The 26,690-nt window shown below is 47.7% G+C and overlaps 1 protein-coding gene across 1 annotated transcript in view; it reads left to right on the forward strand.

The window, feature by feature from the left end:
* Window positions 1–26,690, forward strand: part of ADAMTS12 (ADAM metallopeptidase with thrombospondin type 1 motif 12) — a 188,460-nt gene that overhangs the window by 132,881 nt on the left and 28,889 nt on the right. Inside the window, exons 13-19 of the mRNA XM_059694981.1 lie at window positions 482–615; window positions 5,767–5,887; window positions 9,282–9,526; window positions 10,484–10,622; window positions 17,049–17,175; window positions 20,396–20,606; window positions 25,033–26,148. Coding sequence (XP_059550964.1) covers window positions 482–615; window positions 5,767–5,887; window positions 9,282–9,526; window positions 10,484–10,622; window positions 17,049–17,175; window positions 20,396–20,606; window positions 25,033–26,148 — 2,093 coding nt within the window. The remainder of the gene's footprint in view (window positions 1–481; window positions 616–5,766; window positions 5,888–9,281; window positions 9,527–10,483; window positions 10,623–17,048; window positions 17,176–20,395; window positions 20,607–25,032; window positions 26,149–26,690) is intronic.

Below are 26,690 nucleotides of genomic sequence, written 5' to 3' on the forward strand. Positions count from 1 at the left end.
GTCCCGGGAGCTAGGCGTCCCTTGCCTGGGCCTAAAGCGAAGCCCACAATCGCGGGGCCGCTGCAGCTGTGGGTCCCCACTGCCCGGGCCGGACGCCTAGGCCAGAGGCGTCAGGCCTGGGCAAGGGGCCGATCCTGCGATTGGAGGGTGATGGGGGTCAACGCCTGAGGGCTCCCAGTATGTGAGAGGGGGCAGGCTGGGCTGAGGGACACTCCCCCACACACACACACCCAGTGCACGAATTTCGTGCACTGGGCCCCTAGTTATTTATAACAAAGAACATGGTGTTTTAAAGCAATCTTCCCAATTCAATTTTCTGTGAAACTCTAACTGAAGAAAAGAAAACAAAAACCCTACTTTTCAGCATGTGCCATAGAAAGGTAAAAGGTGGGAATCTCCAGATAACGTCCCTTGGGGTCGTAGCTGTGTCCTGGGGGAGGGTGCTGAGCTGAAAAGCTGACTTGTCTCTTTTTCACTTCAGCACGTCCTTGTGAGCTCTTCTGCCGACCCATAGACGGCCAGTTTTCCGAGAAAATGCTGGATGCTGTCATTGACGGTACCCCGTGCTTTGAAGGCGGCAACAGCAGAAATGTCTGTATTAATGGCATATGTAAGGTATTGGGTATGTTTCCTTAATCTACAACTTTATAAAATCATGCTTTTATCAACTCAGGACGTCAAACCCATTGTGGCCTTTGCATATGGTCTGGGTTTTATTTTTGGTCTTGGAGGCAAGACTTCTCAGTGTATATCAGAGACACAGTTTGGAACTGAATCGTTTTCTCCTGCTGTCTTCATTTCTTGATTAGTTGATGGGCTCTGGGATATTATTTTAGGCATGGGGCAGGGGCACATTGAAGAAGAAATGTTATGCCCAGATTTCAAGATCCCCAAGGAAACCACACCAGGGAACCAGCCAGTCCAATGCAAAAGCAGAGGGTCTCCTATACAAGCTCGCTTGGTCCCCCCCTTGCCTCCATTACTGGGTGCAAGAGAGAGCCCCGAATCCCAAGAGAACAAAGAATTTATAGGGCTCGGGGTCGGGGGTTGGGGCAGGGTGCAGCTAGGGTCTGGTTACACAAAGACAGGGGGGGTGGCTAGCATACTTTTGGCCTTGGGCTAGTTTCCCCCGCTTTCCCATTGGCCGAGATAAGGGCAGGCTGAGTAACTGATACACCCTGCGGCTCTTTCTTGGAAGAGGGGTTAAGGACACAGCCATCCGTCCTGCACTGTCCTTTCAGAACCAAGTTAAAGGAGGACTTGTTAGAAAAAGGCAATAGATTACTTCAGTGGCATTACATTTTTCATTGGTTTCTTGCCAACAGAGTGGTTAAATTTTAGGAAAATCTGAAATTAATTATAGTTTGTATAGTGTTTTTCACAAAGCACTTTTACATTTAGTTCTCTATTGATTGCCGACATGATCCTAGGAAGAGAGATGGCGTAACAGGTAGCTATAAACTGGTCTTCTGATTTCTATTTTAACTTTCCCTCACTGGCTCCATTAATCACCTCTGCCTTTATGTAAATTACTTGGGTTGATTTGTTAATGCTTTTATGTGTACAACCATTGAAAAAGTCCTTCCAATTGCTCACAGTTTGTTTTGCAAGGAACTAATGGACTCGCTTTGTGCTCCAACACCCAGGCATAAACCTCAGTTTGAAAGAGAAGGTGTTTTGAATCAATGAAAGGAAAACTATGCTATAGAAATACTTAACTCACTCTTAGTAAAGCATAATGGTGTCACACTCAGGCTCCAGGATGGAAACTCATTACCATTATTTATTAGCTCTGTAACCCTGGGCATCTTTCTGAGGCTCAGTTTTCTTTTATAACATTGAGATGTTAATATATATCCTTCTAGCCCTACCCAGATTGGCTCAGTAGATAGAGCGTTGGCCTGCGGACTGAAGGGTCCCCCAGGTTTGATTCCGATAAAGGACACATGCCCAGATTGCGGGCTTGATCCCCAGTAGGTAGCCGATCAATGATTCTCACCATTGATGTTTCTATCTCTCCCTCTGCTTTCCTCTCTGAAATCAATTAAATATAGTTGCAGTTGTCAAAAAGATTGAATAAGGTCATCTATGTTAAGCCTGTAACAGAGCCCTGGCACACAATAAACTCTTAACACATTTTATTTGTTTTTTGCCAATAGTTATCGTATTTTTCCGACGGGACCAAATTGCCACTGTAAAAAGCTCCCGCCCACCAAAGTTCAGCCCCCTGGAAGGGGCGCTTACCACCTTGAAGTTGCCTTTTGATTTATTCCGGTTCTGACTGAAGCACAGGAGGCGATATGTTGATTCCCAGGAATGCGTGATGAACAGCCAGACTTAATCAGGCTCTCGATTTGGAAAAGCTCAGGCGAAATTCCTTTCAGACTCATTAATTATCGCTGTAGCCACAAAGAGCCAAAATTAATTACTATGTTTTAGGCTAGATGTGTTCCCCAGAGTGGGAAAAAGGTTATTTAGTGAATCCAGGCCAAAACAGCCCACCACTGTCCAAATCATGGTTCTCAGGCCTGGCTGCCCATAATTCTAACAGGCAGAGCTTTTAAACCACTGATGTCTGGCTGGATCTCAACATTCAGAGTCTCTGGAATTTGGGGCCTGGCCACTGATATTTTTAAAACTCCCCATACACAGCTAGGGCTGATCGCCATTACACAGCTAGGGCTGAGAACTTATTTCACCAAGAAATGAATGGGATGCTAGAATGATCTTTTAGGCCTGAACACCTTTGCATGTATAGCAGCAGCAGCAGCAGCAGCGTGTGATAGAAAACATAGGTATTCTGAATAAAACATAAGGTCTTGGGTGCCTCTCTTAAAACCAGTGAAATCAGTGTAATGGAATATGCCATGTTTTCTCTGCTTGCTTTTCTTTTCCTGGAAACCAGTTAAGGTCTTTTAGAAAGTATAATTACCACTTTCTGTCTGTACCACACTGAGCTAAGTTTTTAAGCTGAAAAATTACTCAAATCAAATTTCCTTTAAGAACCTCAATGCGATTTACCTTCTGAAGATCCAGGTTGTAGACATTTTAGCTTTGTTAGTCTTATTCATTTACTACAGGTTTTTTGTTGTTGATTTTTTCACCAAAATTGAACACCATCAGAAAACAAAATATATATAGTGTTTGTCAAATTCATCTTCTTTGTGGATATGAAAATATTTATTATATATGCTTTTGCTCATATATTCCACTCTAGGTTGAAATTATATTTGCCAACATTTTGGCATGTTATATATGCAGATTTGGCATGTTAGATATGAATTTGTCCTAGGAGATAACTACCTGTGCCCATCCCCTTTTTTTAATTGTACTGAACTCCTAAGCTTGTTTATCAAATAGATAAATGTAAACTTTGACATTTTTTATCACAACTCTCCCAGCTCTGCTGTCTTAGGGCAGCCTGCTCACCTGCCAGCCCTCTCGCCCTTCTCCTGGCACCCAGTTCTTTGACTCTCAGTTCCTTTGCTCCTCCCTTTTCTCCCAGCCAGCATGGCTTTGGCTTAGGTCCCTCCCAAGGAGCCCAGATGTCCTGACCTATCACATCAGCTGTCCCCTAGATGGCTCCTCTGAGCCTTTCACCAGCCTCTCATTCCAGGATCCCGGTTCTGATCAACCCAACCACAGCCCTTTTTTGATCTTACTATCAGCCTACTGTGTACTTCTTAAAATAAAAAAGTCTAATTTGTGAACTTGTGCCCTTTCAGAATCAATATCTTCAACCCCTGCTGAGTCCTTACCCTCATCTGACCACCTTCCTAATGTCCTAAGTCAACTCCTTCTCTCATTCCTCTTGGAAACTGTCTGGAACGTTCTTTGTTCTCTCACAAGGTCATTTTTTTTGCTACTTTTGTGATATACTGAACACCAAAAATCAATTTCTCGTGGGCAGATCTCTCTTCAGAATTTCACATCCTATCTCTTGGCCATCAAAGTTATGATGAGAAAAGTATTATTGCTAACATCCCACTTTTTAAATGGCAAGACCTGTTCTTTTCAGTTAAGCATGAATCTTTCCTATCTTCACACTCTAAGTTTCATTGGCTGGAAATCTATCTCATCATAGAACCAGTCATTCTCCCAGTATCCACCTTTGCCAAGGGACTCTGGGAGGAAATTAATGACATTCTAGGTGGATTAGGTCATGGTGCCAGTTAGTATTTAGTTCCCAGTTACTTGAGAATTTATAAGTAAAACAATGTTACAAGCTAAAAGTGAGAATTAATAAGAATACCTCTTGGTTATTCACTCATGTAGGACTCCAGGCCTTGTGAAAGACTGGAAGCTAGTTTCTCTAATACTCAAGTTACTCCAGTAACTTGACAAATGACAGAGTCAAGAATTGATGATGCATTTCTGCACAGGAAAGGAAATAGTCATCAGAATACAAAGGCAACCTGTAGAATGGGGGAAATATTTGCAAATCATTTATATATGACTAGAGGCCCAGTGCATGAAATTTCGTGCAGGGGGTGGGGGTGGGGGCATCCCTCAACCTGGCCTGTGCCCTTTCACAGTCCGGGAGCCCTCAGGGGATGTCCGACTGATGGCTTAGGCCCGGTCCCCATAGGGTTAGCCTGAGGAATGGGGCTATTTCTGTCCGTGGCTGTTAATGCTCTGTTTAGCTGGTAGAGAGAAAGTGTATTTTATGACCCAAACTGTTCTTCCTTCCAATTGATCTGAGAAATAAGAAAATTACCTTTGAGAGAGAAGAAAACTACTGAGCAGAATTCTTTCCAAACAGAAAAGAAACAACTGGCTAAGCGAATATGGTCTAGTTTCCCTCTCTTTACCACAGACATGTGGTCAGGAGCATAGGCCATGGAAGATGGCAGGCAACAGGGAGGATCGGCTGGAGCTCCATGGCTCATGCCTTGCAGTCCACGTGTCATGATTCTTTGTACCTGATACTGCCGAGCACTGATGCTCTCCTTTGCCAGTGCGGGAGTTTCAGGGTGGGACAGACTTGGCCATATTGATAGACTGAGAAGGCGTCATGGAGAGGGAAAGATGAAGATGCAGGAGGACCGATGGACAGAAAGAGCACTGAGAAGGGATTTGGTCCAGTGCACAGGGCAAGACTGTTCTCGGATCAGAGGAGAAACGGCCAGTTCTTCCTCTGCGGCTGGAAGGAAGGAGGTCCAGATGGCTGGGGTCACAGGAGGCTCCGCAGGGTCTGATGGGTGGTCTGCATGTCAGGGATTTCATCCCTCAGACTGCAGTGCTCTCAGCATTAAGCCAGCCTTTCTCTGGCAGCAGCTGGTTCACTGCTGTCCTCAGACAGGTGTCAGGGAGAACAACCCAGGGAGGAATGGAAAGGGATTCAACAACCAAGTCACAGGTGGAATGATTGCCCCACCCCTGGGAAGTCCCCATAGAGAGGAGGGGCCTGAGGTTTGCACATCTGAAAGGGAGGAGGGACCTGCTGCTTCACCAACTTCCGTCCCAAAACATTTCACAGTTAAGCTTTATGAACTGTGTTCAGTTCTGCCTCTGACTCGGGAGAGACCCGCCCAGGCTGTCCCTGTATCTCCTCTAAGCAAGTTTTTCCTTTACCTTCAGTGGATGCTTTGGTTGTTTCTCTGCTGCACCAGGAAAAGGAGACATGTGTGCCCTAGTGTATCTGCCCCCAACCCCAGTCTCACCAAGAGCAAAGGGGGCATGGGTAAGGAAAGGGGAAGTTCAAGGTCCAAGGCAGGTGCGACACCTCCTGCTCCTGTCATTCACCCTCCACCCCTCTCCCTGCAGATGGTCGGCTGTGACTATGAGATCGATTCCAACGCCACAGAGGATCGCTGCGGAGTGTGCCTTGGGGACGGCTCTGCCTGCCAGACTGTGAGGAAGATGTATAAACAGAAAGAAGGATCTGGTAACAAACAAATAAATAACTGAAGTGGCAGGGGACTGAGAATGGAGGGCAAGATTGATGGCTGGGTTTTGTTTTTGTTTTTTAGCAGATTGTGACTTTCACATAATGGCAAAGGTGGATGAATAGGTTCCTTTTTCTTAATTAGAGGCCCAATGCATAAAATGCGTACCAGGGGCTCTGAGGGCCAAGGCAGCAGCTCCGGCTTCATCCAAAAGGTTATCTGGGATGTCGTCCAAAAAGTCATTTGGTCTAATTAGCATATTATGCGCTTAATATTATAGATACTTTGGAGATAGCCTTACCAACCCTAAAGCCTTCCCTTGAAATAGAATGTCTCAATGACCCTTTACTCCTGCAACTCTTTAATTATTCTCATTTCTGTAAAGAAGGCCCATGAAGATGAGACGTACAAGAGGATTTGTTTTTTATCTCTGTTCTGCCAACCACATTTCCCCATTAAAACACTAGATTAAGGGTGAGTAAACCCTGGGTATAGGTGCATATACTCCCAGCCTTGCTGTGTTGTGTGATGCATAGATTTCTTCTCTTGGGAACTCAGGTTCCTCATCCTATATATTAAAAGGCTAATGTGGAAATCGACTGAATGACAGAACAACCAGTCACTATGATGCGCACTGACCACCAGGGGGGCAGATGCTCAGTGCAGGAGCTGCCCCCTGGCGATCAATGCACTCCCACAGGGGAAGCACTGCTCAGCCAGAAGCCAGGCTCACAGCTGGCAAGTGCAGTGGCAGTGGCGGGAGCCTCTCCTGCTTCCATGGCAGCGCTAAGGACATCCCCCGAGGGGTCCTGGACTGCGAGAGGGCACAGGCCGGGCTGAGGGTCCCCCACCCCCCTCCAGTGCACGAATGTTGTGCACCAGGCCTCTAGTTTTTTACATAAAGCAGTTGGTAGTCATTCCCTCCCACCTAACTATCCTTTAACCGGGGATTGCTTCAATAAAGGAGATTATGTTGAAATGCTCCAAAAAAAGGAAACGACATTAAATTGAAAAGGCAGTAGTTAGTAGTTCATATAGTACAATCCTACTTGTTTAAAGATTATGTCTGTGCATAAAAACTTTATAAGAGAGCCCAATAAACTATTAACTGTAATTCCTTTGCTCGAGGATGGGGAGGCAGGATGGAGGGAAATGGCAATGTTACTTTTCATTTGACAGCTCTCTCTGTGGTGGGCTTTTCTGTCATGTGCGAAGGAGCCTGGCGGATAGATGATCATGGTTCTTTCTAACTCCAAGTCACTATCATTTAATCCTTTGCTTCCTCCTGAGTAATCTTTTGCAAATACATATTACAAATATTTGTTACTTTTGCTCATGGCTACGTCTGCTTCAGTTTACATCTCCTGTCTACAAACTTCAGAAGCAGCACTTGCATCGCTGAAAGCTTTGGTTTTAGATTTTGAAGCATAGTCCTTTCATTTGGCAGAACCTACCCACAATACAATACATCCTTAAAACTTTGGATTTTTGCTTTTAAGTGGAAAACAAAAAGCACGCTTTTGTTGCTTTTCCATCTAGTTGTCTCGTGTGTGTGTGTGTGTGTGTGTGTGTGTGTGTGTGTGTGTGTGTGTATTTGACAAGGAATGAGGTGGTAGCCAGTTGGTTTTCTTGGCTGGGAAGCTGTGCCATGTCCTATCATAAAATAGCTGCAGGTAGCAGTACGTCAAAGGCATTTTTTAAAATGGCATTAAGCCTCAATTGCATGTGGTAAATATTTTCACCGAGTTAGTTATAAATTGGTAGTTTTCACTTGCCGTCTCAGCTAAGTGTGTGAGGGCCAGATGGAGTTACTACAAGACCCACATTTTGGTTCCTCTGGATTGGAGCTTCCAGTTGGAAAATGGAGACTGAGGTTGTGGCCTGTACCCAGCTCCTGAGCGAGTCGCTCCTCTGGGCCAGCCTGTGCTTGAGCTACCAGGACCCCAGGCCACTCTACGTCCAAGTGATGGGGAGCAGTCAGGCACTTTCAGGGACAGAGATGCGGGTTTGCTTGTCAGGCTGAAAACCTAGTGTATGTTCAGTGGAAAATAGGCCAGGATGACCAGGCTCTTACAACCACATTCTTCATAGCGAGGCTGAAGGACTAACAAGTGTTTAGCTTAGAAAAGGGTCAAGTAATGGAATCCCAGAGCTGGGCGGGACATCAGCATCATCTCAGTCAAGCCCCGTCACTGTAAGGAGTTAAATAAATCGATGAATGTCATAGAGCTTGTTTGTGGCAACACAGAAACTAGAACTCAAGTGTTCTGACGCCCCTGCCTCGGTGCTCCCTTCACAGTGCCATCCCCAAAGTCTGCATCCCCTCCACTCTAGCGCGTGCATGAGGCGATGGTTCTTAAGAAGCATAGGCAGGACGAATGTTTAGAGCAGGGGTCCTCAAACTTTTTAAACCGGGGGCCAGTTCACTGTCCCTCAGACCGTTGGAGGGCCGGACTATAGTTTAAAAAAAAAAAACTATGAACAAATTCCTAGGCACACTGCACATATCTTACTTTGAAGTAAAAAGACAAAATGGAAACAGATATAATATTTGTATTTGCATGTGGCCCGCGGGCCGTAGTTGGAGGGCCCCTGGTTTAGAGGAAATGTTTCTCTGTTAGCTCCTTTCCTCTCCATCGTGCCTCCTACCATGATACCCAGGAAGCAGGAAGACTGGCTAGAATGGATCCCCGTCGTTAAACGGATGTCCTCAGCGCTTTTTTAGAAAGCTGGATTAGAACACATGAGAGTAAAATATGAGTTCATATTTCAGCAAACCTAAGAAAAAACTCTCTCTGATGAATAGACTTATCTAGCAATATAAAAAGCTGTGCTCAGAGCTGAGTTTCTCATCACAGGCTGTATTCAAGCGCACCAGGGTGGCAATCAACCCAAGATTCCCCCCAAGAGTCTCCTAAGGAATTTACACTGCGATTAAATTACCTCTAAGAATCCATCTTTAACTTGCAGGCAATGAGGATGAGCCAAAAGACGTACCCAGTGCAATGGTAGGATGATTAATCTGGCAGCAGCAACAAATCGGGGAGCAGAGATGCTATTGAGGAGCTAGTTGGGGATGTAAATTTCTGAGCGATCAACATAAAATCACAGAAAAACAAATGCTGGATCAAGCTCAAAAGCTTCAGAGTACAATCTGCGTTTATTTCACTTGTCCTCGCAAAATTGCTTACATAGTGAGTCACAGAGCTCCTGAGAATTCTGCTTGCGGCCCAGCTCTTTAAAGTTCTCCAAACTTAGTACCTCTGCCCATCCCAGTGACCACCCAGGAGGAGGGCAAGGCGCTACATGATGAGAATGAACAAAGTGTCAGGAACCGACTGTGTTCCGCTCAGCTGGCGTGCCTCCTTCGTTCACTGTGTCCTCTCTTCTTAGGTTATGTTGACATCGGAGTGATCCCTAAAGGAGCAAGGGACATTCGGGTAATGGAGGTGGAGGGAGCTGGGAACTTTCTGGCCATCAGGAGCGAAGACCCTGAGAAGTATTACCTCAATGGAGGCTTCATTATCCAGTGGAACGGGAACTACAAGCTGGCAGGCACCGTCTTTCAGTACGACAGGAAAGGAGACCTGGAGAAGCTGATGGCCACAGGCCCCACCAACGAGTCCGTGTGGCTCCAGGTAACGCAGAAAGGAAACTGCTGACGTGCACATCCGTTAAATTTTTCCCAAGGTATTTGTTAGGAGACACGACTGAAGAATGCTTAAAACTTCTTTTAGCAAGGAGCAGGGAGGGAAGCAAGATATTAATTTGTGCCGTTAATTCTTTATTAACTACAAATCGCTGAAACCCCCATAATGAAGTGCCAGAGCCCTTAAAACCATCCACTGGTGGGACTGGAGAGCATGATGCTAAGCAAAATAAGCCAAGCGGAGAAAGATAAATATCACATGATCTCACTCATATGTGGGATATAATGATCAACATACAGTGGGGCCTTGACTTACGAGTTTAATTCGTTCCAAGACCGAGCTCCTTAAGGAGCTCGTTAACTCAAATTACTCTATCAACTCAATGCAAAAAATTGGCCGAGAGACAGCTGGTATCTCAAAAAGCTCGTTAGTTGGGACACTCGTAAGTCAAGGCCCCACTGTAATTTGATGAACAAGAATAGATCCAGAGACAGATGGCAGGGGAGGGGGCGGTTAGAGAGCAACCAAAGGGCTTGTAAGCATGCATATTAGCACAACCCATGGACACAGACACTGGGGCAGTGGGGGCTTGCTTGGGGTGGGAATGGCTGGGGGAGGGCTGTCAATTGGGGGAAAAAGAGACATATGTAAAACTTTAGACAATTAAAAAAAAGAAATGGGGAAAAAAATTCCATCCACTGGGAGGACTGATTTCAGTGTCCAGTGTGGTTGACACGGGCTGGCTATTTGCGGGTGATGGTTGGCTGGGTGTCGATACAGACGTACAGGTGGGAGTAGAGGCATGTTCTCCAATGGCATTTGCTCCAGTGCCTGCTTCCATAACTGCCTTAGGACGATGGACATTGTGTAGGATTTCTATGTGACCGTGGTTTCCAGTGTAAAGTCGTGACCATTGGGCCTGACCTCCCTCTTCTTGCCTTTTAGCTTCTATTCCTGGTGACTAACCCTGGCATCAAGTATGAGTACACGATCCGGAAAGATGGCCTTGACAATGACGTGGAGAAGCTGACGTACTTCTGGCAGTATGGCCGCTGGACGGAGTGCAGCGTGACGTGTGGCACAGGTGAGAGGCAGCGCTCTCGCTAGGAGCCCCCGTCAGCTCCAGAATGGGCCGTGGAGGCATCTAGGCCAGGGGTTTGCCATCTGAGCCATGGGTCCGGAGGGTTCCCCAAAGATGGCCCAGGGGACCCTGTGAGGAGTAAGCGTACACGCATGGTCTAAATGGAGAGAGAGTTTTTCTCCCATCGGCTTATAGACTGGTCTTTGTGAAAGGTTTTGTTTAAAGAAAGGGTCCCCTGTGTTTTTAAAAAGCAAAACAGAAAGACTTAAAGCAACCACTGCTCTGGTTGAGGACATGAGGACCACAAAAGTCAAGCAGCCCACCCAAAGACATGCTACACATCATGGCCAAATCCCCCGAAAACCTAATTTCTAGCCCAAATTTGTGAAGTTTTTAGGTCAACTGGGAGAGTAGTTTTCTCGGACAAAGACAAAATCCAGCGTTGGAGAGATTCCTTGCTGTCAAGTGTGAGGTTGGGGTAGGTTTTGCTACAGTAACAAAAAAAAGATCAGGCATTCAACACCATGGTTTGTTTTTAACCCTTTCCAAGTCTGAGGCAGGTCGGGCGGCCCTACTTAATCTCTAAGCTAAGACATCTGAAATGCATGGTTTCCAGCGGGCCCCACAGGGGAAGAGAGAAATGGAAGAGGCAGGCAGCCTCCTGGTAAGGGGCTGGGCCTGGAATGGACACACATCGCTTCTGCTCGCGTTTCATGGTGGGACTTAGTCCTCTGGGCACGATCTCACTGCACAGAGAGGCTGGGAACTCAGAGGAGTGAGTGGACATTTGCAGAGCGCGGCTCTCCCACTGCAGGGCCCCGTGAACTTGTCCAGGGCCCACGAGGCCGGGGCTCAGGGCCTTGCGCTCACTTGGGGGGGCTTTGATAGTGGTGCCATATGAGAAAGACTGTGCCCCTCTCTCTCTCCTTTTGGATCATGTCTCAGTCTGTTCTGGAACTTCCTGCCTCAATAAAACAGGAGACCATCCACCCCCCTCCCCACTCCCTTCTGTTTCAACATGAACCAGCCCTTTGCATCCCACGGGCACATTTCAGAGCCTGGGAAACACAAGGGAAATGGGTGATCTGGCAGTGAGCATAAAGGTACACCCAGCTAGCTAAGACATGAGGCCTCCTTACTAAGTGTGAGTCTCAGGCAGCATGTTTTGATACCGCCTGGTCCTTCAGCATTGCCTCTGCTTACTCAGGCAATGATTAACCCTAAACAGCGACTATCGGGCCATTTCAGCCACACTGCCTCCGAGGGACTGTGAGCTCTGTTATGTGGCAGAGAGGAAAGACAGCCTGTCTCCTTTCGTATCCCTCACACACACAGAATGAAATGCTCATACTATTCCCAGAGGACACACACGGCTCACTGTAAAAATGGAAGCCCACCAGAAGCACTGTACTCAGCGATACATTTTCTTTCCTTTCAGAGAGAATTGTCCGGATTATAAAAGTAAGTGAAATGCATTATTGAAAAATTAAAAATAAAGTCACCATCCTTCCACATGCACCTTGGTGCTTTGCGTTAGTGCCTTTCAGCATTCATTTTTCTAATCATGGATGCATATACTGGTGTGCATATGGATGTATTTGTGTACCTACACACATGTTTTCACTGAACACCATAACATGGGTGCCTTTCCATGTGCTATTCAGTCTTCAGAGCTCTCACTTTAGGGTTGCATTGTATCTCACTGGCCACACTGTGCGACCTCATTTCCAGAGAGGACTTGGTAAGGTCGTTCAGCATTGCGGTCCCTTGGTGACATTGAGGAGATGTCAGAAATCGTCATGGAGCCAGCAGGCACCGTGGCTGAGCTCCTGGGTAAAAGCGGAATGCTTGTTCTGCCACCTTCCTAGGCCTGAAGCTCATCAATAGTTAAGGCTTTAAAACTTTGAGACGAGGCCGGTCTCGTTTCCTTCCCTTCTCGTGCGAGCACTTAGGTCCTCAGACGTCACTGGAGTTGAGCACGGGGCCACCACTAATGGCTTCTGCCCAAGAGCCTGGCAGACCCTTCCCTGAACCCTCCCTGCTCACCCTTCTGTGGGGGTATTTACCTACATTGCAGCATCGTGTCTTCTTGGCTTTCTCTTTTTATTTCTTTACATTTTATTATTTAATATTTCTTTTATATTTATATTGTATGTATTATTATTGTGCCTTTGAAGCAAAAGGCTATTTAAGCATAAATTCACTAAGATGCTATTTCCTTAGTTTGATGATTTAACAATTTTTATTATCTTTGTTCTAGATTACAAATCCATGTTAAAAACTGGCAACACAATATTATAAACTTAGCGAAATATCACAAAGCCAGCCTATTTTCCATAGCCCACTTTTCAAAGGTCATGGGGGCTGTCCGAGGAGACCAGCGAAGGTCCTCTCTCCATGCTCTTGTCCATTCTTCTGTCCTCTCAGCCTCACTTGCTTTCTCTCCTGCCTTACCCCCGGGGCTGACTTTGGGGTGACCCTGGGGGGATTTAGGACTAGCTGTCCTTCAGGAAACATTGGAAGGGGATAGAATAACCACCCATGACGAAAGACTTGCTGAGAAAATTCACCTGAGTTGCGCTTCAAAAGATCAGCCATGAAAGCCCAACCACTGGGTTATCCGTGAAGAAACAGCTGCAGAAATGGCTTGACCCAGATGCTGGTCTCAATAGGAAGCTTCAGGACTCTTCATTAAACAAGAAAATATTTTGGGAAAAATGCAAGACTGCTTTTGTAAAGATATAAAAGCCACCCTTTTGCCCCATCGCGTCTCTAATGCTGCAGAACTCCGTCAGCTGTAACACATTCTATCCAACATTTCCTGTTTCCTATAAAACGCGTAGTGATGGCACCATTGTTAGAAAATGGGTCATCACTTCTGATCGTGAGCTTTTCCAGTGCGTGCTCTGTGGACTCCTCTGTTCCGCATTTTCGGGTCTACAAGCACCACGGTGGCTGCACGAAGGGGAGCACGTGTCCCTGCTCTGCCGGGAGCTTCAGGTGTTCCCTCCCCCACTTGGCTGGATTCCCCCTGGGCGTTACCATTGTCCCTCTGTTTAAGGAGCATCCTGTTCTGTAGGAAAAAGCAAATATTAAAAATGCCAAAGACCATGCCACACTCCTAGAGGTGGTTCAAACTGTCCTAAGCTGCCTAGGAAACTCGATCGTGTTCATTCGAAGTAAACACGCGTGGGACAGATGGTTAGGTTTCCAGAAACATCCTTACAGGAGGTGTCTGACAGCATTCCTACTAAAGCTCAACTATCCATGTAGCTTGAGATTTGGTCAAATACATTGATACAACAGGAGAACCATAAATGGGGCACATATTCCACTCCATCCCTGATGTGTGACCACATAGCGATGTGTAACAGACAGAATTCACGTCCTTGCAAAACCAGAGTCAGATATGATTTTTACTGCCTCAACAGATCTTGGTGCTAATCCATCTGACTTTGTTCACTGTCATTGTCAGGGAAAATCAACCAAGTCCAAATATCGATCTCTAACAATAGCTAGAGGATTTATATGAAAGGTAGGACTGCATGAAGATAATAGGAGGATTTGTTGAGATGGGCTTAAGCATATGCTATGGAATGAGGGGTTTATCACATGCCTAAATATATATAATAAGCTTCAAGTGATACGCAGTGGAGGTCTGATAACTTTTCTGTTGTACTTCATGAATGAACTAATGACAACCCTTAACTGGAGTGGCTAAGTTACTTTTTTTAGTGATTGCCCTGGAGTTTACAATGTACATTCACAGCTAGTCCAAATCCACTTTCAAATAACACTGTCCCACTTCATGGGTAGCATGAGTCCCTTGGAATAACTAAATCATCCTAACTCCTACTCCCACCCCTTGTGTCACTGCTGTCACTCATGTCTCTATGTATAAGAATGCGTAAGCATATCTACACATAAGATACACATAAACATACTAACCAACCAGATTGTTGGCATTATGCTTTTGAACAAACTGTTAGATCAATTCGGACCACTCATTCCAACAGAGAAACTCTGACGCATCCTTATTAATTTTCAGTTACGCACTCGACAGTATGTGCCTGGCCAGTCCGTCTGTCCCCTCCTCACTGCTGGCCCAGCGGATTGACCCAGGCAATGTCATTATCGTCCTGAAGGGGGTTTATTTCATGTTTTGTGCACCTTTTTTCTCCCCCTAGAGCAGTTCTCAACCTTCTGGCTCTTTAAATACAGTTCCTCATGTTGTGACCCAACCATAAAATTGCTACTTCATAACTGTAATGTTGCTACTGTTATGAATTGTAATGTAAATATCTGATATGCAGGATGGTCTTAGGCGACCCCTGTGAAAGGGTCGTTCGACTGCCAAAGGGGTCGCGACCCAGAGGTTGAGAACCGCTGCCCGAGAGTCAGGAGCGCTGAGCACACTGATCCTTGTCCTGCATGCGCAGAAGCAACCTTTGGGGATGTTTCCAAACTCTTTGCGAGTCACCTGCTCGCTTCCTTTGATTTTCTGACATCAAGAGTTTGCCAAACTACCCAATGTTTTAATAAAACTTCTAAGTATCTGAGCTTCTGTTTTCAATGCTACAGCGGCAGGTACATGTCAGCTCCTCCAGCGTCAGCCCTTCTCCATCCCTCTCCTCTCATGGTCAAGGTGCTCTGCGGGAGTTTGTCTTTCCAAACAATGACTCGCTCATTGTGCCAGCGAAGTTCCCTTTACAATGACGCTTCCAGCTGATGAGAGTGGTTTGTATTTATGACAAAAGAAGAATAACACATCGTCTACCAGTTGAGAAAGCCTGAATGGTTGAAAGGTTACGTCTCTTTTCACAAAGGATAAGAATACTGTTTTATTTAACATTATAATGCTGTTGAGTCATTTTAAAGGATAGTTTTGTTGTTGTTAATCCTCACCCAAGGGTATTTTTTCATTGATTTTTATTTTTAGAGAGAGAATGGGAGGGAGGGAAGGAGGGAAGGAGGGGGAGAGAGAAAGAGAGAGAGAAACATCAAAACATCAATGTGAGAAAGACACATCGATTGGTTGCCTCTCACATGCACCCCTACCACTTGGGGATTGAACCTGCAACCCAGGTGCATACCCTTGACTGAGAATCAAACCCGAGACCATCCAGTACTCAGGCCAATGCTTTAACCACTGAGCAACACCGGCCAGGGCTTAAAGGGTTTTCTTATTATTTGCAACTCCCTGGGACGTTTTTAAAGGGTGAGATGCCAGCCTGGGCCACTGGGCGGGGCCACACACCTATGAGGTGGGGTGCGGTGATGGCTGTGGGAGGCCTGGCTGCATTCAGGCCCCGTCGGCTGTGGTGACCGTCTCCCTGGGCTACTCGGGCCTTTCCAGTTCTGTGCTTCGTGCACCATGAGCACTCCAGGCTGGTGCCTTCAGGTGCCGTATGCCAGCTGGTAGCTCCGTCCCCTGGCCTCTCAGTCTCCTCACCCCAAGTTTCGCCTTCAACACTGAAGTGTTCTCTCTCTCATAGGGATGATGACGCTCTTCCTCACCACCCCTTCCCCTCAGTCAGGACATTCTGGCCGCTCCTCCAAGTTCTCTTGCTAATGACGACCTAGTTGGCAAGGCCAGGGGTCCTTCTCCTTGCCCAGCCTGTGGGCCTTCCCTGTGCCTCAGTTTCTTCATCTGTCAGATAGTGGACATGATAGTGTTGACCTCAGTGGGTTGTTGTGAGGCTGCAGTTTTATGTTAAAATCGATCATGGGTGACACATTTTCTATATGTTTGTATTTGTCTGGGACACACACCTGGATTAGATCAACACCTGGTCAAGGCCAGCACTGCTTGAGTCAGCTGTGATTACATGTCCAAGGCCAAGTCCAGCCTGCAGAGGGGCTTGCTGTGCCTGCCGCGCCCTGTCTGCCGCTCTTACCTTCCCGACCTGCTCGCCGAAGGCAGCAGCATTCTCAGCCCCTGCTGTCAGAGCCTCTCCTGGGGAAGCTGAACCCCTCAGACTTCACAACACGATTTTGCATTTTACTCCTGTCTTTCAGTTGATGAACCCCAACTAATATGAGGTCCCTGCCTCCTCTATTTCTTCACTAAACACATATCATAGCAATTGTGTTGCAGTACCTGGCGGTGATGTCTGCTTTCCTTATTTAAATCTCATTCTTTTTTATTTGGCTCAGGTGTGTGAGCCTTATCGCCTCAGCTAGATTCTAATCTGTGTGTTAGACTCTATATGAGTCTACCTGTATATCTGTGGTCCTTCCATGCATTGCCAGCTGCGCATGAGTGTGGACAATAAGAGGACCCATTCCTTGTCCCACTTGAAGAATTAAATGCCTTCTGGACCACTTTCCCATCAGCTATAAGCATAAGCACTTGACCTGACCCGGGGCCTGACACCGAGCATGTGGGCTCGGGATTGAATGGGTGTGAACCTTCCTGCCGCCCCCCAGGAATCCGCCGCCAGACCGCCCACTGCGTGAGGAAGGGCCACGGGATGGTGAAGGCCACGTTCTGTGACCCGGAAACACAGCCCAACGGGAGACAGAAGAAGTGCCGGGAAAAGGACTGTCCGCCCAGGTGAGCCTTGATGGCAGCTGGAGCGCTGGCGTCTGCTTGCAACCGCTGCTCGGTGACAAAGGCGGCCCGTGGCTCTGTTGTTAGAATAAATATGGGGGAGCTATCACAGGCCTCTGGCCGCGCTCCTGGAGCTTGTGGCAGGCTGTGAGCGAGGACACTGTCTCCGCAGAGAGCAGTGTTTGTTGCTATGCTGGTGTACTCTGTGTTTAATTAATGAGTGAGACGAAGTTTCAGGAGAATGCTTTCTAGGTCACCCAAAAGTTCTTCCGTTATCACGTGTGGCTTTTCTGAGAGCATCTTCCCAGGGGACCGCAGCCTCCAGACAGCACTTCGATCCCAGTGCCCACTGTACCTACGGCTGCCTGGAGGAGTAGGGTTACGGCCCCAGCTTTCTTAGCCTCGGCCCTGTTGAGACCTGGGGCCAGATAGTTCTTCGTTGTGGGGGCTGTCTTGTGCATTGTAGAATGTTTAACAGTGTTCCTGGTCTGTAGCTGGTTAGATCTGAGCAGCACCCTGCCCACCCATGACAACCAAAAAGGTCTCGGAATGTCTCCTGCGGGACAAAGTCACCCTTGGTTGGAACCACTTTAATAGAGATATTAGTTTCTACTTATCATGTTGGGATCATAGAAGGTAGCTTGGATGTTGTTATGAGGGGTTCATGTTAAAAAAAAAAAAGGAGAAGAAGAGGGAGGTAGGAAAGGAGGGAGGGCAAGAGAGGGAGAGAAGCACAGAGGAAGAAAGGAAAGGAGGGAGGGAGGGAGGAAGGAAGGAAGGAAGGAAGGAAGGAAGGAAGGAAGGAAGGAAGGAAGGAAGGAAGGGGGAGGGGAGAGGGAGTGGAGGTTGAGTTAATTGCTAGTGGCCAATGATTTCATCAGTTGTGCTGATGTAATGAAGCCTCCAATTAATTGATTGATTGATTAAAGCTCTCCAAAGGGTATGGAGAGCTTTTTGGGTGCTGAGCCACATGGAGGTGCTGGGAGGGTGTGGAAGCTCTGTGCCCTTTGCCCTACGCATCTCTTCTGGATGTTCCTGACTGTATCTTTCAATGATGCACCAGCAATCTAGCAAATAAATGTTTTCTGAGCTCTGTGAGCCACTCTGGAAAATTACCAGGCCTGAGGAGGAGGTCATGGGAACCCTCTATTTCTAGTCAGTAGATGAGAAGCGCAGGGGACAACATGGACTTGCCATGGGCGTCTGAAGGGCAGGGCGTGGGCAGTCTGGAGGGACTGAGCCCTGAACTCCAAACAGCTGGTGTCAGAATTGCTTAGTGTTGAAACAGCAATTGTGAAAGTGGAAGAGAAGCAAACAGGAGGGGTGTTTTAAGCGCCTCCTTCACCCTTGGCAATGTTTTAGACCTGCCTGATGTGTTCTCTTCATTGTTCGCAGTTACTTGGAAAGTAACTGTTGTGCCAGTTTGACAGGAAGCAAAGTTCATTGCTGCACGCACATCAAGCAGCTGGGAGATGGCAGAGGTCTGAATCCAAGGCTCCAAAGCCCGTAGCAGGTCTGCGAGCAGCAGGCGCCACCACAGAGAGGCGGGCTCCCCTCCTCTTTTCTGGGCTGGGTCTGAAGCAGAGCAAGCCCTGTGCTAGTGGGTGGGAACCAAAACATTGGATGCAGACACTCACGTGCTAAGGCCAAGGCTGTGGACCTCAAAACGATGTGGCCCAAGGCTGTGGATTTGGTATCAGCTCTGTGTTTTTGTTTGTTTGTTTGTTTTTTAATATATTTTATTGATTTTTACAGAGAGGAAGGGAGAGGGATAGAGAGTTAGAAACTTCGATCAGAGAGAAACATCAATCAGCTGCCTCCTGCACACCCTCTACTGGGGATGTGCCTGCAACCAAGGTACATGCCCTTGACCGGAATCGAACCTGGGACCTTTCAGTCCGCAGGCTGACGCTCTATCCATTGAGCCAAACCGGTTAGGGCAACTGTGTGTTTTATAACAGACATCAGTCTGTATCTAGCATTTTCTTATTCGCCTGTAGCTACAAACTGGGCTTCACTCTTTCCAGAACTCCCTTTCCACAAGGGTGGTTATTTCTTCCTACCTCTGCCCTCCGATTTCCAGAACGTATAGGGTTGGCAGTAGCCCTATAATAAGATACAGGCAGAGTTTGAAGGAGATGGGTATTGGGCAAGAGTGCAGAGGCTGGTGGACAGAAATGACAGAAAATGAGCCAAGGCTGAACCCCTGTAGACACAGAGGAGGAGCCTTGACAAAGTAACTCTTAAAACTACACAGTCTGAGCTCTCGGGACTGGACATCGGCCCTGAATGTGGTGGCTGGAAACTCAGTCAAAGACAGCCATGTCCTTTCCCCGAAGCCACAAACGTTACTTTACTTGGAAAGGGATCTTGGCAGATGTGATTATGAGTCTTGAAATGAAGAGATTATCCTGGATTATCCACTTAAATGTCATCCTGTGTTCTTATAAGAGAGAGGCAGAGGGAAAATTCACACACACACACACACACACACACACACACACACACGAGAAGGCAATGCAAACATGAGCAGAAAGATTTGAAAGACACTAAGACACCAGCCTTAAAGATTGGCATGAGGGTCTACCAGCCAAGGAATGCTGGCAGCCACCCCAGCCTGCAAGAGGCCGGGAGCAGGCCTTCCCCAGAGCATCTGGAGAGAGTGCCACCCGCCTACACTTGGATTTCAGGCCAGTAATACTGGCTTTGGATGTCTGTCCTCCAGAACTATAAGAAACTAGATTTCTGTTGTTTCAAGCTGCCAAGTTTGTGGTGTTTTGTTATAGAAACTAATAGAGGTGACTTACGGCAGGCATGATGTAAGAGCTGGGGAAGGGCAGAGCAGATCCCTCCACCAGGTCACAGACACTCCGGAGTTTGGAAACCACGCGATTACCTACAAGGGGTAGAGTCTGGGTTTGAACCCAGATCCGTCTGCTGAGCGGTGCAACCACAGAATGCTGCTGCCCAGGACCTCAGAACGGACAAGTTCTCGTGCTAAAGCCAGAACCCCCAAATCAACCCTAATTTACGGTATTTCTCACACATTAAAACACAATGAAAATGATACAAACAAGCAGAAAAATCTGACTCTAAACCTAAGTCATGCGTGTAGGTTCACAAAGGGATTAATGAAAAGGAATTAAGTTAGCTTGCTTGTTTTAAGAATAATATAACAGGGGGTTTTGGTGATCTTCTCTCCCATGTCCATGTGTGTCTGCAGGTGGTGGGCAGGGGAGTGGGAAGCATGTTCGGCGACATGTGGGCCCCACGGAGAGAAGACGCGAACAGTGCTGTGTATCCAGACCATGGGCTCTGATGAGCGGGCTCTGCCGGCTAAAGACTGTCTGCACCTGCTGCAGCCCAAGGCCCTCATGTCCTGCAACAGGGACATCTTGTGTCCATCGGACTGGACCGTAGGCAACTGGAGTGAGGTGAGCCCAGGGTTCAAAGGGAAGCTGGCATTATTTATCAGCCCCTCCCATTCCGCGTCAGTCCCAGTGACCCTGGAGAAAGTGGTGCAGTGGCCAGCGTCGCACCTCTGGCCCGTTTCCTGCAGTTCCCACTGCCCAGTATTCTATTGGCTTGTTTTCTGTTCTTACGGATCTTCCTCTCCCTTGTCCAGTGGTCAGACACCTGCCGGGGAAGAGCTGGGTCCTGCTTCACAGGCTCACGCAGCTCAGTGATAAATGGTCAGGGTTTTGTTGGCCTGTTGTTAACGCACTGGCAGGGGAGTGGGAAGTCAGGGCTCCCACCACCCCGAGAGCCAGTTTGTGAGACGTTGACTATGCTTATGTGTCCCTGGAGCTGCTCCAGTAAAGTGAAGCCAAGGACTGTTGCTCTGATGGTGGGATGACAGGCGGTGCACCTGACCCTCAAAGATGCCTCTCAAACATCCATCTTTCCAGCACGTGTCAAGGCCAGGCCTGACCCAAGTTTAGGATGGCAACTGTTATTAGCCACATCCATTCAAATAAGTGGTGCGTTTCCCCAAGTTAATTTGATTTAATTCTCTGAATATAACTAGAAATCAGTGGGCTCGGTCATGAAAACTTCCAGGCTTCCGTTTTCCTTGGGTCACCGTGGCACCTGGTAACATCAAGGCTCATGTGCGCAGGGCCTTTGGCGGAAATGGACCCCTTTATCTCCCAGGGCCCTGGAGTCTCTGGGGCTCCACTCTGCTTCCTTATGCACGTTTCAGTCAACGACCTAAGGAGTGAGAAAAGACAAATGCTCTTTAAAAACCGGCAGGGCAGAACCTATCCATGGATGCTGACTTCCATAAGCTCCCTTGGGAAGCCACACGCTTTCCACAGGAATGCTCCCATTGACCGGAGTGTCTGAGGAACGCTTCTTAGAACTCACCTTCAGAGAAATGGAAAACACTGGGTTCAGGAGAATCAATTAGAAAATCAATTAGAACTAAGTTTGATGGTTAAGGGACTAATGTGACCAATTCAGATAAAACCTTTTGGGTTGAAACATATTTTATTATAAGTAAACGAGATTAATTTTAATCACTTATAAAGTTACTCTGAAAGTGTTTACTGAAGAGGAATTTGAAAGTTTGTATAAGCAACATTACCATCCCTGAAGATAACTAATTGAACACAAAAGAACTCCTCTGAATACAGCCACTTTGATGACCTTATTTCCAAAACTCGATTTCATTAGCTCATAGTCACAGCTTGGGCTGTTTAGCTTCTAATCCTGTAAAGAATGCATTCTTGGTCATGTAGCTGAAATTTTTTTAAAATGGCAAGTATGGTCCCTGTACTATAAGATCTTCCTAACAAATGGAGAAATAGGACAAAAAGAAAAGACAGAGGTACATGTAAAGAAAATGTAGCTACAAACTAATACAGGTGCACTGCCGATAGCAGCACTGATTCATGTGGACACATCAGCAATAATAGTCCAGAACATTCCCCCTGCTATTCCCAGGAGGGTACAATGAGAGCCAATGTTGTAAATTACACTGTTGTTGAAATAAGGCTGAATGGGGTACTGTGGCTCGCCCATTAAATCTATTTACCAAAAATGTTTTGGCTGCATCAGTAGCAGTTAATTTTTGTCATGTAGAATTTACTAACTGCCAGAGTCGTAATGCTTTTTAAAAGAACTGCAATTACATGTTTGGCTGAGGAGTTCTTTTTATTGTGTTCTGTTTATGGGGAGCAAAATGATGTGACTTAATTGGGGCAAAGGACCAACATGTTGGCGTGATGGGACAAGTACTTGTGTCGGTTGTTCCAGATACAGGCCCTTGCAGGTGTGTTGTTAGCAGACAGGAAATCCAGTTTCTAGCTTCCACTTGACAGAGCAGAGCAGAAAGGCTGAGCCACTGCCTTCGTCCAGATGTTGCCAGCACAGGTGCCTGTAGTTAAATCAGAATCAAAATACTCATCAAATGGGTCTTCCTGTCTTCCCTCTGCCATCTTGCTAATGGCCATACACATTCGCCCTCAATTTCTCAAATACTCTGTTTGCCGGAATACAATGAAACGTCTTTGACATTCTAGCTCTGCTCAGCTACTTTAAGAGAGATGACTTAGTGATCCTTGCTATATACACATAGTGTTCATGGTCTGGATTTTGTCTTGCGGTTGACCTTAATTCCAGTGCCTGCTCATTTGGTCTGCACTGGACCTTTTGGGTCACCCTGGATGAGTCTAAAGCTCTCACGTAACTGGGCCAAAAGACCCAAGAACCGTGAGGCCCCGGGACTCCTGTAGAATGGTCCCCCCTGTACTGACCAAGGTGGGAAGAAGGAGAAAAGGCAAATCGATGAGCTGCCCTTCTCAGTCAAGGCAGATCTACCAGCCCAAGCGAGGAGAGAAGGGCGGGCTCAGCTGTGTCCATGGCCAGAGCGGAGACGTAATGAGAGCTAGAGACTTCTCCCAGGGAGGGCTTGTCTGCCCCCCGTGGCCAGCCCCTTCTCCTCTAAGCCCAGGTTCTGCCCCCAATCTCAAGTTTCAACAAGACTCGTCTCTTGGTTTTGCCCAACCTACTTTCTGGCTAGAAGGATAGAGAAGGGGGGCTCTTTCTGTTATAAACAAAGACAACGTATCTGAATGTCTAGTGGCTCCATTTTCACTGGGGACACCACTCCAGGGACCAGCCTGTGAGAGGCAGCCAGTCCAGTGGTGAAGGACATGGTCTCTGGGGCATGAGCCCCTGGGCTCGAAGCCTGGCTCGGCCACTTACTGGGTAGGTAACCTCTTTGTGGTTCCTTCTACTTTGCTGTGGCTTGTTTTCTCCGCCCACAAAATGTAGATCGGGGTAGTACTTAGCCTCAAGGGAAGGTATGAGGATTAAATAAGTGAATATTTCTAAGTTCTTACTAGAACAGTGCCAGGCACACAGTAAACGCTACACATATAATGATTTGTAAGTAAACTGAATAGATGGAAATAACATTAATGTCATCCATCACTTGTTGAGCGCTCTCTATACCACACAGTGTGTCTCATTTAACTTGTAAAATAACTCCATGTGGCGGGTATTAGTTCATTGAGTCCCCTATTTCTCCTGGCAGTTAGGCTAATGGATTTAGTGGGATAGCAGTTTTTCTAGATTTTCCAGCCCTGGCAAGCCCTCATTGTACGGCCTTGAGCTAGTGTGAAACCTCTCTCCGCCTTTTCTCACTTAGAAAGACAGGGTTAGTGTAAGGCTTGAATATAATCCATGTAGCCCTTCCCATACTGCCTGGCAAATAGCCATTGTTTACTAGATGGCAATTTTATTATCAGGCAAGAAGACAAGGGTCTATTTTCTATGCTACTCTGATTTTACAAGCCTGTCCAGCCAATGGCACCCAAATATCCTGATGGAGTTGATCTGTGGCCTCCTTCACTTGAGGGCCATAAATCAATTGCCAAATTCAGACCCTTTTATGCACAGTGCAGTGTAAGCACAGGGCTAAGGGGCTACACAAATGTGAGAGACCTAAAAAAGGGGGGGGGGACTAATGCATTGCTTCCATAGTCACAAAAGGACACTGCCAAATCGGCAATCAGTATTTAATTACATATTAACAGCAAATACGTATCGGGCACAGACAGTATCTCGCAATGGCCTTATTAAGCCCCATTGTACAGATGGAGAAACTCGGACATAGAAACTTTTCGAAGGTCACACCGCCTCCCAGCACAGGGCCGGGATTTGAGTGCCCTGCAGAGCATGGAGGGAACACTGAGGGGGGTGGTCCCGGCCATGATCCCATATAGATCAGTACCGCACTACAGGGCTCACGGAACACTTTGTAAAGGGTTGCTCCCACCTTTGATGAACTACCCACCTTAAATGGTAGGAAAGGCCCGGGATCTACATACAGGGGTGAGTATGTTTAGCTTTTCATAGGATTCTACCTGACCCAGGCGAGTGGAAATGGAGCTTGTGGATGAGACTATGGAAGTTACAATGGGTATTCCCTACATAGAAAGGGGAAGGTTCATTAAAACCAACTTCATGGATTGCAGAGAATGGATAAGCATTTTACATTCGTTTAATAGCATCAGAACCCTAGGAGAGATATTACTACTGTCTCTTTAAAAGATTAGGTGACTTATTTAAATGTTTGCACTCTTTGTGAATCCACTGTCCAACACTCGAAGCCCAGGGAGACTTCGTTTATACCCTCATGGTTTGTATCTTCCGTTTGTGGAGGGTGAATGGTTGGTCCTGAGCCTCAGAGGGTCTCCAGAAGAGACACAGTTCCAGGGGAAAGTAAAGGCGTATAGACACAAAATAGAAAACAGGTAGGTGTGAACGTTTTAGCTGCGCAGTGTGTTTCTGATCTGTCGGCGCCTGAGCGGGAGGGCCAGGCCGCTCCCCCCGGACCGCTGTCCTCTCTTCCAGTGCTCCGTCTCCTGCGGCGGCGGCGTGCGGACTCGCAGCGTCACCTGCGCCAAGAACCACAACGAGCCTTGCGACGTGACGAGGAAACCCAACAGCCGGGCTCTGTGCGGCCTCCAGCAATGCCTGTCCGGCCGGAGGGTTCTGAAACCCAGCAGAGGCACCGTTTTCAGTGGGAAAGGGCTACCGACCTCTGAGCATGACCTGCGGCAGCCCATCCCGCCCACATCCGGCCCCAGGACGCTGCCCACGCCCACGGTGCCCGGCTCCAGGGGCACAAGCACCACGGCCGCCAGCAGCCCTCGTCCCACCACGGCCTCCCGGGAAGGAGACCTGGGTGGGACGCGGTGGCAGAACAGCTCCATCCACACCGAACTGGACACCCGCGATGCCATTCCCACCGGGACTGCCTCCCAGCCCATCCTCACGGCCTGGTCGCTGAGCACCCAGCCACAGGGAGAGGATGCTTCCAATTCAGAGCCTGGTCCCACCTCACAGGGCGGCCTCTTAGCCACAACCATGAGCGGTTCTGACTGGTCAGCTCCCAGCAGCCCCGGGGCCCGGCAGGTGCCTCCACTCTCCACCACCTCGAGCGGGGAGCTGGACGCAGAGAGTCACAGCGGCTCAGGGGAAGCCAGTGAGCCCCCTGAGAACAGGAATGGAAGCAGCTCTGTCCTATGGACCCAGACCACGGCGCCCAGAAAGGATGCTTCAGTGGAAAGAAGCACAGACATGCCACTTGCACCTCCACCAACGCCTTCTCTTGCGGGGGCATCCTTGTGGCCACCTGTCGGCACAGTGACAGGACTGCTACCCAGCCAGGGACCTGCTACTCTCCAAACTGGGACACCCAGAGCTGAGGGGATGGTCACTGGAAAGCCAGCTACCGTGTCACTCCCTCTGCAGGGAGGCCCCCCGCCAGCACCATCAGAAAAGTCAGTAAGCCACAGCCCCCCGCAACTCCCCAGCAGCATGAATCCCACACACAGCCCTGGGCCTGTCCTCACCGAGGACGACGTGATCAGTCTGATGGCCGAGGGCTTTCTGCTGAATGTCTCCAGTTACCAGCAGCGCCCGGACCGCAGCCCTGCGCACTGGATCGTCGGAAACTGGAGTGAGGTAGGCGTTCCATTTCTTACTGCATGCCCGTTTCTATTTGGAAAATAGGGGAGATGCATTCTTGTGCACGTTTCAAAATGGGCTTGTCTGAAGTACAGTCTAAGGTGGACTAAGCATGAAACAATCAGGTTTATGCCCTCACCCCCCCCCCCTGCTTTCCTCCCTAATTCCAAAAATGAAAAAAAAAATCTCCAGGGAAGAGAACAGATGTGGTGAGATACAGTGAAAAGCATCTGGAATCGCGTCAGGAGGTCCGGCTCAGCCAGCGGTGTGATAGTGGGGAACTGGCCCATCCCGCTGAGCCTGCTTCTCATTTGCAGGACTGTGAGCCAGTGTGGGTCATCTCCAGTGCCCTCCAGCTGTAAGCTGTGATCATCCTATGATGACGGCCAACCGAAAGGGCACGTTTCATTCAGAAAGCTAACGTTTGAGCCCTTCCTCTAAACCCGTCAAGTGAGAACAATTAGGATGGAATTCCAGCACCCGCTCTTTAAAGAATTCTATAGCTCACGGTATCCATTATTTACTTTCTGGTGGGTGTG

The sequence above is a fragment of the Myotis daubentonii genome, chromosome 4 (genome assembly GCF_963259705.1).
Source record: "Myotis daubentonii chromosome 4, mMyoDau2.1, whole genome shotgun sequence".
NCBI classification, from domain to species: Eukaryota; Metazoa; Chordata; class Mammalia; order Chiroptera; family Vespertilionidae; genus Myotis; species Myotis daubentonii.